Source organism: Pseudochaenichthys georgianus, chromosome 11, assembly GCF_902827115.2.
Source record: "Pseudochaenichthys georgianus chromosome 11, fPseGeo1.2, whole genome shotgun sequence".
Classification (NCBI taxonomy): domain Eukaryota; kingdom Metazoa; phylum Chordata; class Actinopteri; order Perciformes; family Channichthyidae; genus Pseudochaenichthys; species Pseudochaenichthys georgianus.
The window spans coordinates 31726410-31743051 of record NC_047513.1 but is presented as its reverse complement, the minus strand read 5'-3'; the positions used below and the strand labels follow the sequence as shown (position 1 = coordinate 31743051).

Below are 16642 nucleotides of genomic sequence, written 5' to 3'. Positions count from 1 at the left end.
CAGATCTAGTACTTGAGTAAAAGTGGAAGTACCAGAGTGTAGGAATACTCTGTTACAGTAAAAGTCCTGCATTCAAAATGTTCCTCAAGTGAAAGTAGAAAAGTATTCTCATCTAAATATAGTGAAAGACAGTAAAAGTAGTCGTTGTGCAGATTGGTCCATTTCAGAATAATATATATGATATGTTTTATAATGATTGATCATGAAAGTGTTCTCAAAGCTGGTGAAGGTGCAGCTAGTCTGAAGTACTTTGTAGACTGCAGGGTAGCTGGTGAAGGTGCAGCTAGTCTGAAGTACTTTGTAGACTGCAGGGTAGCTGGTGAAGGAGCAGCTAGTCTGAATGACTTTGTAGACTGCAGGGTAGCTGGTGGATTTACTCCAGGTGGAACTAAAGTCTGATTCAACACTTGATTATATTTCACATCATTCATCCACATCTGTAAAGTCACTAAAGGGATTAAATACATGTAGTGGAGCAAAAGTACAAAGTAGCAAAACCCTTAAATACTCAAGTAAAGCAACATTGTGTTTGAGTAGTTAATTAACATAGTTACTTGCACCACTGGACTTGAGTTATACGTACTCTCACCTTCCGAAGTCATGAGAAAAAGACCTCGAGAAGTTGGAAATAAACCCCAGAACCGAGGTGTAAGTCAACTACACACTCAAGAAAATGAAATCCACCACCAGATAATTCCTTTGAATCATATATTCATAAATATTCATTGGCAAATTAATATACCGAGAGCTCAAAGCGTCGTTGACCAAGGTCAGCGTAATGAAGGAGAGTGGGATTTACACTTGAACAACTCTTGCAGGAAGTAACACCCCTTAACATAATACTATCTACCCCAGTTCTGTCAGCAAACATCCTGCCTGTACGCCGGAAATGTTACATCGAATAACACGAAGCGTCAACAAAATGTGTCAAGTGGCATCTCGTAGGGAATGTTAATCATAACCAGAGATGCATCATTATCTATAAATACCAACATCTTAAATTCTGAATATATGCACATGACATTTTTGTAGGATGACATGTGGTTCTGTAGAACTTACTTTAGGAAACTGCTTGACTGGTATTACAATTTTCTGGCCCAGTTTCATGTTCTTGTTGATGACGACGTCGATGAACTTTTCGTCATCCTTGTCCTCGTCTTTCTGAACTTTTTCGATCTCTAGAAAGAAGAAAGGAGAAAAGGGGATCAGTCGGTGTTGACAAGTAGCAATAGTGCATGACAGTCGAATGACTAAGAAAAGTTCAACTGGGAAATATATGTATTTGCTTTATTTCCAAGACAAAGCTGTGTGTGTTATGACTAGTGCTGGAATGAGTAGATGTTACGAACTCAGACACTTAGGAGGTAGGACCCAAGTGCACGACCCGGGAGACAGAGGTAAAGTATTTGTAAGATACTTTATTTTCCAAATTCAGCATTGAACAACAAAAAAGGTAACTATCAAATCTCTCGCCGAGATGACAAAAATAGAGAACAAAAACTGAAAGCACTCGCGTAGTGAGGAATCAAACTTGTTCAAGAGCACAAGGAGCATAGACCTGATAGCAAGAGACAATACCTTCCATGGCAAGACAGGGGAATTTAAACACAGGGTAACTAGACACAGGTGGGAACAATCAGGGGCGGGGCTGGCGCTGATGAGCACAGGAGACACCGAAGGGGTGACAGGTGAACACAATCAGGAAATCAGACACACCAGGGAAACTAACGACAGACAGGAAAACACAGGGGAAAAGACCAGACAATACACAGGGAGGAAAACATGACAAGGAGAAAAGCAAAACACCCACGACCAGACACAAAAGTAAAAACGTGACACCACACAAGAATCGTGACAGTAGATGGCTAGCCTAGCTTAGCATTATTACTTTAAATGGGCCCTTTTGCGCTTTTTCCTTTCTTGTAGTGTTTTATGAAATCCCAACGTTCCCCTCCAATGGGAGTTTGTTGTCCCCCAAACTCTCCAAATCGGTTGAATGTGATTGTTTCCGTCAGTCCATAACATTTAAGGATTAAGTTTGAACATCCTCAGTTGACATTTTCAGATTTACTGCATTAAAACAAAACATCAGAAATGAAAAGCAAGAACACTGAGAATATTGAAACGACTCAAACAATGAACCGACTATCTTTTTCAATGTTGATGCTTTTCTCAACTGGCTTTTCATTTTCCTGGGCAGATGTCCTCAACCCGTTTAGTCCTTGTAAACAAAGACGAGTAGATCCTTTCAGTGTCAATAATCCCTTCTATCGGCTGAGTCTTGTTTACGCCAATACGTTTTCATTTGACCGAACTGGGAAGACAAATGATGGGAAAGACATTTGAGTTTGCACCTTTAGGCAACCCGAACACGTTAAAGTTAAAGCCAGTTTAAAATGTTGGCTGTCACGCTTTTTCTTTTGGGAGACTTTGATGTATTTGGAGATGTAACCTTGAATGCTTAATCAGATGGATAACATCTGTGTTTCAGTGCCAGGAAAATGGTTTTGCTGAGAGGTGTGGGGAGGAAGCGACAAAGACTTCAGGCTAAAAGCTCAGCAGGGGGAAAGGGTGAAGCAGAGGGTGAACGATTCATTCTCTTGTTTAAAACCATCTTTCAATGGAGATTAAAACGAAGAAGTCATGATGCTTTTTACGTGACATGTCACCCTCGAATGGAGATGTGATGATGATGAAATTCACGCTAAATAATCTGTTTGAATCTGAAAACATTCGAATATCTCATCAAAACACCACATTTTTCAATTATGTCAGAAAACGGCTGAACATATCGGCATTATAACATTTGAAAACCTTTGATTTGAGTTTTAACGAGGATAAAAGAAGTATCAGGGAGATGGAGATATGTTAAGCTGCATTGTATCCCAAGAGGGGCTGCGAGTGCACACGTTCGGAGAAAAGAACAACATTAATATGAATGCATCGCCTAGCAACATGCCAAGAAGAGTGTTCTGATTCCACCACGCGTTGTCCTCAAAATATTCAGTATTAGGAGATTGTGAGCAAGGTGAGTCATTCAATGTTTTTACTTAAAGGTCCCCTATTATACTGTCGTTCATTAATATATTATAGCTCTCAGATATATACAAAGCCTGTCTCTGATTGGCTGAAACACCAAACAGATCATTGCAGCATTACCCATAATCCCCTCTGTTTCAGCCCTGTTTCCAAAGTGCTGATTCTCTGTCTGTTACTTTAGATGAAGACAAGGAGCCCCTCCCCACGCCCCTCTGAGAGAGATTTGGTTACAAAGAACTCAATGGAGCTCTAGAGGAGATTCAGGTGATAAGGGGGGGGGGGGGGGGGTACCTTGTTGCTGATTGGCTAATGGCTACACAAGACAACACATCGTTATGACATCATCAAGTGGCCAAAATCTGATCGGATCATTTTCAGACAGGTTTTTATAGAAATGGATCAAAAAGAGAGAGAATATTTGTTCCTGAAACTTTCAGAGTCTCTTTCCACAGAGGGGACACATGTTGATGTAGAAGAGACATGAAGAAGAGGGGACACATGTTGATGTAGAAGAGACATGGAGAAGAGGAGACACATGTTGATGTAGAAGAGACATGGAGAAGAGGGGACACATGTTGATGTAGAAGAGACATGAAGAAGAGGGGACACATGTTGATGTAGAAGAGACATGGAGAAGAGGGGACACATGTTGATGTAGAAGAGACATGAAGAAGAGGGGACACATGTTGATGTAGAAGAGACATGAAGAAGAGGGGACACATGTTGATGTAGAAGAGACATGAAGAAGAGGGGACACATGTTGATGTAGAAGAGACATGGAGAAGAGGGGACACATGTTGATGTAGAAGAGACATGAAGAAGAGGGGACACATGTTGATGTAGAAGAGACATGAAGAAGAGGGGACACATGTTGATGTAGAAGAGACATGAAGAAGAGGGGACACATGTTGATGTGGAAGAGACATGAAGGAGAGGGGACACATGTTGATGTAGAAGAGGGGACACATGTTGATGTAGAAGAGACATGAAGAAGAGGGGACACATGTTGATGTAGAAGAGACATGAAGAAGAGGGGACACATGTTGATGTAGAAGAGACATGAAGAAGAGGGGACACATGTTGATGTAGAAGAGACATGAAGAAGAGGGGACACATGTTGATGTGGAAGAGACATGAAGGAGAGGGGACACATGTTGATGTAGAAGAGGGGACACATGTTGGCGTAGAGGAGACATGAAGAAGAGGGGACACATGTTGATGTAGAAGAGACGTGAAGAAGAGGGGACACATGTTGATGTAGAGAGACATGAAGAAGAGGGGACACATGTTGATGTAGAAGAGACGTGAAGAAGAGGGGACACATGTTGATGTAGAAGAGACACGAAGAAGAGGGGACACATGTTGATGTAGAAGAGACATGAAGAAGAGGGGACACATGTTGATGTAGAAGAGACATGAAGAAGAGGGGACACATGTTTATGTAGAAGAGACATGAAGAAGAGGGGACACATGTTGATGTAGAAGAGACATGAAGAAGAGGGGACACATGTTGATGTAGAAGAGACGTGAAGAAGAGGGGACACATGTTGATGTAGAAGAGACATGAAGAAGAGGGGACACATGTTGATGTAGAAGAGACGTGAAGAAGAGGGGACACATGTTGATGTAGAAGAGACATGGAGAAGAGGGGACACATGTTGATGTAGAAGAGACGTGAAGAAGAGGGGACACATGTTGATGTAGAAGAGACATGGAGAAGAGGGGACACATGTTGATGTAGAAGAGACATGAAGAAGAGGGGACACATGTTGATGTAGAAGAGACATGAAGAAGAGGGGACACATGTTGATGTGGAAGAGACATGAAGGAGAGGGGACACATGTTGATGTAGAAGAGACATGGAGAAGAGGGGACACATGTTTATGTAGAAGAGACATGAAGAAGAGGGGACACATGTTGATGTAGAAGAGACATGGAGAAGAGGGGACACATGTTGATGTAGAAGAGACATGGAGAAGAGGGGACACATGTTGATGTAGAAGAGACATGAAGAATAGGGGACACATGTTGATGTAGAAGAGACATGAAGAAGAGGGGACACATGTTGATGTAGAAGAGACATGAAGAAGAGGGGACACATGTTGAAATAGAAGAGACGTGAAGAAGAGGGGACACATGTTGATGTAGTGGAGACATGAAGAGTCATTTCATCCGACTTGCCTATGAGGAGAATCAAGTCGGAATGAACCCCCGATCTGCACAGCTATCAATCAGAAGCTGTTCTTCTAAGCAAATCCTAAATGAACTAAACTCTTCTAAAAGATCATGTCCATGCAGGCGTCTCTGAGAGACACGTGAACTGAGAACCACGTCAAACTCTGAGTTGTTTCAAAAGCGAGATTTAAACAGTGCACAATGTTCCCGTTGTCTTCTCCCTTAAAGCTCCACGGGACTCCTCGGGTTCGGCCGGATAGTGAATGGCGTGTCCTAATTCGCCGGGCACAATGAAGACCTCTATCAGTGCCATGGAATCTGGAGCTCATTGAAAACCACTGCAAGTCTCTGTCGATTGATATTGCTGCCCTCCTTTGTGTGTATCGTGCGGTGCATCGCTTCCATTCAACGATACTGCTGACTTGTGATATTTCAAGAGACTCGGCGAGTTGATAAAGCTCTTAAAGTCATTTCTCTCTCAAGAGGAATCAATGAATGAGAATATTCCACTTTAGATGTCTTGCGTTTGACTCCATATATTATATATTGATGCTGATGTATTATCAACCTACAAGCCTGTCTTTTCACCCTCTGCTCTGATTGGTTAGCTGGCCTGTTCTGTTGTGATTGGTCAACCTCTTAGAGATGTCCCGCCCCTTAGTCTATCACGTACAATGTGTTGGAGCGCTAGCCAATAGAAGCACACGTGTTACATAGTGATGTCAATATGCTGTAGACAGAATTTGTACATTTAATAGCATCTGGTCAGCAAGTAGGTAAGCAAGTAGGTAAGTATGTAAGCAAGTAAGTAAGGAAGTACGTAAGGAAGTAAGTAAGCAAGTAGGTAAGTATGTAGGTAAGTATGTAAGCAAGTAAGTAAGGAAGTACGTAAGGAAGTAAGTAAGCAAGTAGGTAAGCAAGTAGGTAAGTATGTAAGCAAGTAAGTAAGGAAGTACGTAAGGAAGTAAGTAAGCAAGTAGGTAAGTATGTAGGCAAGTAAGTAAGGAATTCCATAAGGAAGTAAGTAAGCAAGTAGGTAAGCAAGTAGGTAAGTATGTAGGTAAGTATGTAAGCAAATAAGTAAGGAAGTACGTAAGGAAGTAAGTAAGCAAGTAGGTAAGCAAGTAGGTAAGTATGTAGGCAAGTAAGTAAGGAAGTACGTAAGGAAGTAAGTAAGCAAGTAGGTAAGCAAGTAGGTAAGCAAGTAGGTAAGTATGTAGGTAAGTATGTAAGCAAGTAAGTAAGGAAGTACGTAAGGAAGTACGTAAGGAAGTAAGTAAGCAAGTAGGTAAGCAAGTAGGTAAGTATGTAGGTAAGTAAGTAGGTAAGTAAGTAAGGAAGTACGTAAGGAAGTAAGTAAGCAAGTAGGTAAGCAAGTAGGTAAGTATGTAGGCAAGTAAGTAAGGAAGTACGTAAGGAAGTAAGTAAGCAAGTAGGTAAGCAAGTAGGTAAGTATGTAAGCAAGTAAGTAAGGAAGTACGTAAGGAAGTAAGTAAGCAAGTAGGTAAGTATGTAAGCAAGTAAGTAAGGAAGTACGTAAGCAAGTAGGTAAGCAAGTAGGTAAGTATGTTGGTAAGTATGTAAGCAAGTAAGTAAGCAAGTAAGTAAGGAAGTACGTAAGGAAGTAAGTAAGCAAGTAGGTAAGCAAGTAGGTAAGTATGTAAGCAGGTAAGTAAGGAAGTACGTAAGGAAGTAAGTAAGCAAGTAGGTAAGCAAGTAGGTAAGTATGTAAGCAAGTAAGTAAGGAAGTACGTAAGGAAGTAAGTAAGCAAGTAGGTAAGCAAGTAGGTAAGTATGTAGGTAAGTATGTAAGCAAATAAGTAAGGAAGTACGTAAGGAAGTAAGTAAGCAAGTAGGTAAGCAAGTAGGTAAGTATGTAAGCAAGTAAGTAAGGAAGTACGTAAGGAAGTAAGTAAGCAAGTAGGTAAGCAAGTAGGTAAGTATGTAGGTAAGTATGTAAGCAAATAAGTAAGGAAGTACGTAAGGAAGTAAGTAAGCAAGTAGGTAAGCAAGTAGGTAAGTATGTAGGCAAGTAAGTAAGGAAGTACGTAAGGAAGTAAGTAAGCAAGTAGGTAAGCAAGTAGGTAAGTATGTAAGCAAGTAAGTAAGGAAGTACGTAAGGAAGTAAGTAAGCAAGTAGGTAAGCAAGTAGGTAAGTATGTAGGCAAGTAAGTAAGGAAGTACGTAAGGAAGTAAGTAAGCAAGTAGGTAAGCAAGTAGGTAAGTATGTAGGCAAGTAAGTAAGGAAGTACGTAAGGAAGTAAGTAAGCATGTAGGTAAGTTAGTATATAAGAAGGCAAGTAGGTATGTGAGAAGGTAAGCAGGTATGTTGGTACGTAGGTGCGTGGTCCTGTGTGTGTAGTTCAGGCTTTGCTTTACCCCGGATGGTTCACTGAGGTTAGGAAAGGAGGTTTAGGAAAATACATGATTTGATTCCTCTGTCTGTAGGCTGGACTCTCCTCTCTGCAGACAGACATGTGTATCTGCTCTCAAGCATCCTGCAGGTCATTTTTATTTAGTAAGTACGTAAGGAAGTAAGTAAGGAAGTAAGTAAGTAAGCACCTAAGCAAATAGATAAGTAAGGAAAGAAGTACATAAGGAAGTAAGCAAATAAGTAAGTAGGTAAGTAAGGAAGGAAGTACGTAAGGAAGTAAGTAGGGAAGTAAGTAAGCAAGTAGGTAAGTAAGCACCTAAGCAAATAGGTAAGTAAGGAAAGAAGTACATAAGGAAGTAAGGAAATAAGTAAGTAGGTAAGTAAGGAAGGAAGTACGTAAGGAAGTAAGTAGGGAAGTAAGTAAGGAAGTAGGTAAGTAAGCACCTAAGCAAATAGGTAAGTAAGGAAAGAAGTACATAAGGAAGTAAGGAAATAAGTAAGTTGGTAAGTAAGGAAGGAAGTAAGTAAGGAAGTAAGTAAGCAAGTAGGTTAGTAAGTAAGCACCTAAGCAAATAGGTAAGTAAGGAAAGAAGTACATAAGGAAGTAAGGAAATAAGTAAGTAGGTAAGTAAGGAAGGAAGTACGTAAGGAAGTAAGGAAATAAGTAAGTATATAAGTAGGTAAGTAAGCACGAAAGAAAGTACGTGAGAAAGTAAGTAAGTAGGTACGTTGGCACGTTGCTAAGTAAGTGGTCCTGTTTGTGTGTTTCAGTCAGGCTCCTGATTAACTTCACAAAGCACTCGACGGTGTACATGTGCACCTCTAACCCTTAAAAACTAAAAAGGTAAATCACTCGAATTAAAAAGAAGGAATGCAAATGTGTGAGATGCATCAGGGGAAATGGAGGCACATAAATATCTAATAATATATGAATATATACTGCGGGGCAAGTGTATCCTCCGGAGCGCAGATAGAAGAGTCGATAATAGTGTTTAAAATGTAATATTTTATACATTCATTGCATTTGGATCTCTCGTGAATGCATCAGAGCAAATATATTGATTATTCTAAAACCACTACCTTAATACCAGAGTTGTAATAAAACTTTAAGGCGAGAGAAAAGTCCGGCTTTCTGGGATTTTATGGCTTTTTCCTGCAATCAAATATGTCGCCTTAACAACCGCGGCGTGCATTAGCAATAGATATGTACAGGCCGTATAATGGCGACAACACGACCCCCGACATGCGGGACGCTCTCCCAGAGGTCTGCTTTTCTGTTAGAAATGGATTCACTTAAAAGCAGCTCTGTGATTTAGGTCTCCTCATTTAAAATGCATAAGCCGGGTAGATTTTGTGGGATTATGCATGACTTCAGCTGCGAGCTAGAGTCGCGTTGGGGACGGAGGCAATTGGGTCATTAAGTCTACCAATTTCATGTTGAGTGGTGCGATACATCATAAATACAGCATGTGCACACTGGGTGTATCGCTTGTTACCGGACAAGACGTACGAAGCGTCTCAAGAACAGTGGAAAGGACCTGTTTTTATTACATGTAGTGAATGTAATGCGATTACTTCTGATTTGTAATGCAACAAGAATACATATGCACCAAATCTGGCTTTTCAATTGGAGCATTTGGGACGAAACACCAATCTATTAACATACACATTGGGTATAAATGCTTGGCAATGCTAAATAAGGGCATGTTTACTCTTTGAAGTACCCTTGTTTCATTTCCTAACTGATTACTATAAAAGTGGTGGGAGCAAGTGTTGCTGTAATTTAAATGTGAAAAATAGCGTCAAGTCAGCAGATATTTAATAGGGCCGTTTGGAGGCTCGCAGTGGCGCCACTTTGGAAAACAATATGTGTGAAGAAAAAGTTCACAGCTAACAAATATAATGAGAAGTACTTTGTCCCTGGTGTAAGCACTGATTCAAGCACTAATTATCCAAGACCTCTGGACGTTCAAGGGTACTCCGACCCCAGCATGGGCTCCCACTTTGGAATAAATTGGCGCAGACTTTGTATTATAGACGACTCAGATACCTTTTTATTCTCTGAGAAAAATCTTTGGATTAACAGTGGGTCATGGAAACCTGTGTTCGGACATATTCTGCTCATTTTCAGGTTCATACTAGTATGTAGTGTCTCTACTTTAAAGAGTCCTCTCCTGCTGATGTTCAGGTGTATATCAGTATGTAGTGTCTCTACTTTAAAGAGTCCTCTCCTGCTGATGTTCAGGTGTATATCAGTATGTAGTGTCTCTACTTTAAAGAGTCCTCTCCTGCTGATGTTCAGGTGTATATCAGTATGTAGTGTCTCTACTTTAAAGAGTCCTCTCCTGCTGATGTTCAGGTGTATATCAGTATGTAGTGTCTCTACTTTAAAGAGTCCTCTCCTGCTGATGTTCAGGTGTATATCAGTATGTAGTGTCTCTACTTTAAAGAGTCCTCTCCTGCTGATGTTCAGGTGTATATCAGCATGTAGTGTCTCTACTTTAAAGAGTCCTCTCCTGCTGATGTTCAGGTGTATATCAGTATGTAGTGTCTCTACTTTAAAGAGTCCTCTTCTGCTGATGTTCAGGTGTATATCAGTATGTAGTGTCTCTATTTTAAAGAGTCCTCTCCTGCTGATGTTCAGGTGTAGATCAGTATGTAGTGTCTCTACTTTAAAGAGTCCTCTCCTGCTGATGTTCAGGTTCATATCAGTATGTAGTGTCTCTACTTTAAAGAGTCCTCTCCTGCTAATGTTCAGGTGTGTATCAGTATGTAGTGTCTCTACTTTAAAGAGTCCTCTCCTGCTGATGTTCAGGTGTATATCAGTATGTAGTGTCTCTACTTTAAAGAGTGCTCTCCTGCTGATGTTCAGGTTCATATCAGTATGTAGTGTCTCTACTTTAAAGAGTCCTCTTCTGCTGATGTTCAGGTGTATATCAGTATGTAGTGTCTCTATTTTAAAGAGTCCTCTCCTGCTGATATTCAGGTGTAGATCAGTATGTAGTGTCTCTACTTTAAAGAGTCCTCTCCTGCTGATGTTCAGGTTCATATCAGTATGTAGTGTCTCTACTTTAAAGAGTCCTCTCCTGCTGATGTTCAGGTGTATATCAGTATGTAGTGTCTCTACTTTAAAGAGTCCTCTCCTGCTGATGTTCAGGTGTATATCAGTATGTAGTGTCTCTACTTTAAAGAGTCCTCTGCTGCTGATGTTCAGGTGTATATCAGTATGTAGTGTCTCTACTTTAAAGAGTCCTCTCCTGCTGATGTTCAGGTTCATATCAGTATGTATAGTCTCTAATTTAAAGAGTACTCTCCTGCTGATGTCCAGGTGTATATCAGTATGTAGTGTCTCTACTTTAAAGAGTCCTCTCCTGCTGATGTTCAGGTGTATATCAGTATGTAGTGTCTCTACTTTAAAGAGTCCTCTTCTCCTGATGTTCAGGTGTATATCAGTATGTAGTGTCTCTACTTTAAAGAGTCCTCTCCTGCTGATGTTCGGGTGTATATCAGTACGTAGTGTCTCTACTTTAAAGAGTCCTCTCCTGCTGATGTTCAGGTGTATATCAGTATGTAGTGTCTCTACTTTAAAGAGTCCTCTCCTTCTGATGTTCAGGTGTATATCAGTATGTAGTGTCTATACTTTAAAGAGTCCTCTCCTGCTGATGTGCAGGTGTATATCAGTATGTAGTGTCTCTACTTTAAAGAGTCCTCTCCTGCTGATGTTCAGGTGTATATCAGCATGTAGTGTCTCTACTTTAAAGAGTCCTCTCCTGCTGATGTTCAGGTGTAGAACAGTATGTAGTGTCTCTACTTTAAAGAGTCCTCTCCTGCTGATGTTCAGGTTCATATCAGTATGTAGTGTCTCTACTTTAAAGAGTCCTCTCCTGCTAATGTTCAGGTGTTTATCAGTATGTAGTGTCTCTACTTTAAAGAGTCCTCTCCTGCTGATGTTCAGGTGTATATCAGTATGTAGTGTCTCTACTTTAAAGAGTCCTCTCCTGCTGATGTTCAGGTGTATATCAGTATGTAGTGTCTCTACTTTAAAGAGTCCTCTCCTGCTGATGTTCAGGTGTATATCAGTACGTAGTGTCTCTACTTTAAAGAGTCCTCTCCTGCTGATGTTCAGGTGTATATCAGTATGTAGTGTCTCTACTTTAAAGAGTCCTCTCCTGCTGATGTTCAGGTGTATATCAGTATGTAGTGTCTCTACTTTAAAGAGTCCTCTCCTGCTGATGTTCAGGTGTATATCAGTACGTAGTGTCTCTACTTTAAAGAGTCCTCTCCTGCTGATGTTCAGGTGTATATCAGTATGTAGTGTCTCTACTTTAAAGAGTCCTCTCCTGCTGATGTTCAGGTGTATATCAGTATGTAGTGTCTCTACTTTAAAGAGTCCTCTCCTGCTGATGTTCAGGTGTATATCAGTACGTAGTGTCTCTACTTTAAAGAGTCCTCTCCTGCTGATGTTCAGGTGTATATCAGTACGTAGTGTCTCTACTTTAAAGAGTCCTCTCCTGCTGATGTTCAGGTGTATATCAGTATGTAGTGTCTCTACTTTAAAGAGTCCTCTCCTGCTGATGTTCAGGTGTATATCAGTATGTAGTGTCTCTACTTTAAAGAGTCCTCTCCTGCTGATGTTCAGGTGTATATCAGTATGTAGTGTCTCTACTTTAAAGAGTCCTCTCCTGCTGATGTTCAGGTGTATATCAGCATGTAGTGTCTCTACTTTAAAGAGTCCTCTCCTGCTGATGTTCAGGTTCATATCAGTATGTAGTGTCTCTACTTTAAAGAGTCCTCTTCTGCTGATGTTCAGGTGTATATCAGTATGTAGTGTCTCTATTTTAAAGAGTCCTCTCCTGCTGATGTTCAGGTGTAGATCAGTATGTAGTGTCTCTACTTTAAAGAGTCCTCTCCTGCTGATGTTCAGGTTCATATCAGTATGTAGTGTCTCTACTTTAAAGAGTCCTCTCCTGCTAATGTTCAGGTGTTTATCAGTATGTAGTGTCTCTACTTTAAAGAGTCCTCTCCTGCTGATGTTCAGGTGTATATCAGTATGTAGTGTCTCTACTTTAAAGAGTCCTCTCCTGCTGATGTTCAGGTGTATATCAGTATGTAGTGTCTCTACTTTAAAGAGTCCTCTCCTGCTGATGTTCAGGTGTATATCAGTATGTAGTGTCTCTACTTTAAAGAGTCCTCTCCTGATGATGTTCAGGTGTATATCAGTATGTAGTGTCTCTACTTTAAAGAGTCCTCTCCTGATGATGTTCAGGTGTATATCAGTATGTAGTGCACGCTACATGAAAGAGAAAACCCCGAAAAGGATGATAAGGCCTCTTTAAGCAGCTGGTGTGATGGAATCAATAATATGAATGAGCGTTAAATGCCACCGTTGTTAGCGCTCGTGGGTCAATATACAGGTATTCATCAACATGTGGTATTTGTCTAGGAGACGGCTCCAGGGCAAAACACTCTCTCACAGAAACCTTTTAGCTGCAGTTAAGACAGCCTGTCAGGAGTTACATCGCCCTGTGTGCACTCTTCATAGCGACTCCTTTGGTCTTAAATAATAGCAGAAACATCTGACATTTCAATTAAACAACTCGGTGTGTTTTACTGTTTGATTTGTTTGTCCGGGGCATGCCGCTCGCAGTCCTTATCAAGAAACACCGGCAACACTGACAACTTTTCTATATTCATGTGTATTTATGAAAGTCGCTTTTCATTTCGGCGCAGACAGGAGGAGGCACCTGCGTAGAAAACCTTCGTGTGTTTTATGGCGTAAATAATTGAGGAGAATATTGGAACACGGTGAGTTTCTCTTCTCCTCCGGCGAGCGTCTGAGGCAATAAAAACACATCTCGGCTAAATAGCACAACGGTAGTTTTATCGGCAGCTTCTCGTCCACTTGTTTTATGCACGAGATGCTTTCTGCGGCAGACGGACTCATTCTTTTTTTATTTTGCAATTACGGGTCAAGTGAATGAAATGCTCAAACATGAACGCTGCATTCTCATTCTCCAGTTTCCATCTGGAAGAACATGCTGGAACAAACACAATCAAAGCGAAATGAGGTCACTCATTAGAGAAGAAGTCCAACTACAATTCTGTCTGAAAGCTTTCTTTTTAAAGTTCTGTAAATATTTAAAGGCCCTTAGCTTCATAAAATGAGCAATGCAATCGTACATGCAATTATAGTGGTACATATGTGCAAAGAAATGGTGTTCGTGTCCTTTAGTTTTGTCATGAGTTTCCATGCACCGATTACTTTTGCGAATTAAGCAACATTTTAATTAGAACGTTTTCCTCGACTTCGGATTTTTGCTAATTTAACCATAAATAATATAATCAAGACAATTAAGTTCTGCTGGACCGTGGCTACAGCTGGCAGTTATGGTGTAGCATTGCATTAGCGCTAGTAAATAACAATAATATAGTCCAAGAACTAAATCTGTAATATCTTTTACAATTTTCAGGCATTTGTTAACGTGAACATCTAAAGCTGTAGCTGCAAGTCCTTTAGGTTATTAGAATTAGAGGCTGTGGCGCAGTGGACTAGTGCGTTGTTGTACGGATCAGGGGGACACAGGTTCAAACCCCACTCCATGTCATTGTGTCCCTGAGATACTTCACCCCAAATTGCTCCTGTGGGGATTGTCCACAGTATCGAGTATGTAAGTCTCTTTGGATAAAAGCGTCTAACAGGTGACATGTCATGTAATGTAATAAAATAATGTAATTACTCTAAAAAAAAAAGAACCTGAAACTTTAATTAAATGTATTATGTCAACAGATTTCACATAACTGTATTACGTTAATTAAAATCAATAATGTTTCGATCAAATAAATAATATTAGGTTCAAGTACATGTTGTAAACCTAATCGAGTCAGTGAAAAGAAGTGCTGCAGCTCAGGCAATGCTTTTTGAACATTAAAGCATGGAGACAGTAAAGGCATCACGTACAAATAAGAACCTGAAAATGAGCATTATTCGTCCACTTTAATATTATCCACACTGTCTTCATTCTACAAGCATCTGTTTGCAACTCATATCAATATTCCAATTACTGTATATAGACTATTCTGCACAGTTTATATTATATTCTATTTTCTTTACTTGTACTATTTGATCTGTTTTATTGTGTTGCACAACAATATTGTCATTGTCAAAACTACACGGTAGCTACTGTATGCACACATGACACTAAAAGCCTTGAAACTTGACATGTGTGAACGACCGTATCCCAGTCTCAATAAATCATGGCAAACTCCACTGCATTAGACATGTTTTAATGTTTTGCCACATCCCATAACGACTGCAGTCCTTTGACGGACAGCCAAGGGTTTCAGGCGATACGATCTGTGCCAGAAACTGTTTGCCACACACACAGATCATGTGTGACCACCCGCATTTAGCGTGAATCATGGTGTCGAGGCTGTGACCCTTGAAAGAGAAACGCTAACGCTAGAAAAAAAAACACTCCTCGACTCGCTCCTGTCCTGAAATCTCAATTTCACTCTGGCTCCTCCACTGCCTTGACAAGGTCAGGCTGGCAGCAGGAATTCGTCTCGCCATCTAATCTGGAGATTACATTCTGGGCCCTCCCTCCTTCCCCTTCCCTTTCTGCCTCTCTGCCCGAGACCCTGCCAGCCTGGATCTCCACTGCGGGGTAACGAGCCAAGCCCCGCTTACAGTGTAGAGATAATGTCCACGGATTAAGACAGAGAAGCCCTCGAGTGGTGCCTCTTTCATTTCAGTATCCGGCTTGTGAAGCATCCCAAACACATCCAGCCAGTCAGAGGCTCCGTTCTGTGGAAGTCAAACTCTCAGATGATCTTAATCCGCCAAACTCCGTGCTAATGGTTGGAGCTAAAGTACATTTTTTTCAACTGTAAAAATCACGGGAAAGCTCTCGTCTCCCTCGGGGTCAGACGCAAATTCAAAAAGTGGTTGTGTAAGACGCCCAAACATCCCAGCTTCTACCTGGAAATGTGGACATGCTCATGTTCCTAAAAGATAACCTTGATGACGCTGAGTGAGTGAGTTAGAGTTGAGTTACTTGAAAAACTAAAGTGAAACTTGATTTATTCTATTGCCGGGTCTGATTATTATATTGTTGACACTTTAAAATACTATTATCCCACTAAAATGCTGCACAAATCAGATTTACTATTTAATAAAGAAAAAAAATTCAAGTAAAAAAAAAAAAATTAACAGTTTATTTTTATTTTTCAATATCGCGATAAATATCGTACTGTGGACTTTTTATCGCGATATTATCGTACCGTGAGTTTTGGGTATCGTTACATCCCTAGTAAGAACGTTAGAATTCCCTGAATATCCTCCTGGGTGGCAGGGTTTGTATTCGAAGTGCAAAGGCTTTCATTTCAGGCATGTTTAAGTGACCCGAGCTGAGTATCTTGATGTGTGATTCCTATTCCCGTTTTGGAAGGAAATGTACATTAATTAGTGTTTTTGTTTGCTAACTTTCTGGAAATGTGGTTAAAACGTATATTAAATTGGTTTTGGCTCTTGGCTAGGAGTCATTGATCTATCATTTTCTGAATAAGTATTGAGTTGGGACCTTTCAGTTACGTCACCATTGTGAATGCACTGTTTTGTGGTGCACTTCAATGGACCTTCAGTGCAGAAAAGCCTCCACGCCCACACAATGTCGTCTTTCTGCATTTACCAAGCTGATTTTAAACGCTTTGAAACCATGCTTTCCTATAGGTGTTTTCACTATCTCCATCCTAGGTAGTTCGTGTTGACCTTTCTCAACACCTCGTGTATGTATTTGATGTTTCCGATGGATCTATGAACCCCAGAAGTATACCAAGAGATTGCTTCATCGTGCTGCTTTCAGAAAACGTCTAAACAGTTTCTAGTCTTTTGTATACAAACTGAATATTTTATGATGAGAAATATTTTTGAATTATGTATGGGCGAATATTATTAACCTATATAGAATGTTTGAGGTTCAAACTCATTGCAATATTAATATTTTGTTTAAGCTACAGTTCTCAGTGTTTGTATACATTTGCTTTGGAGCTTCAAAG

General features: G+C 40.4%; 1 protein-coding gene across 1 annotated transcript in view; it reads right to left on the bottom strand.

Moving 5' to 3' along the window:
* Positions 1-16642, bottom strand: part of khdrbs3 (KH domain containing, RNA binding, signal transduction associated 3) — a 184555-nt gene that overhangs the window by 106387 nt on the left and 61526 nt on the right. The window contains 1 exon segment of the mRNA XM_034094620.2: positions 1060-1178. Coding sequence (XP_033950511.1) covers positions 1060-1178 — 119 coding nt within the window.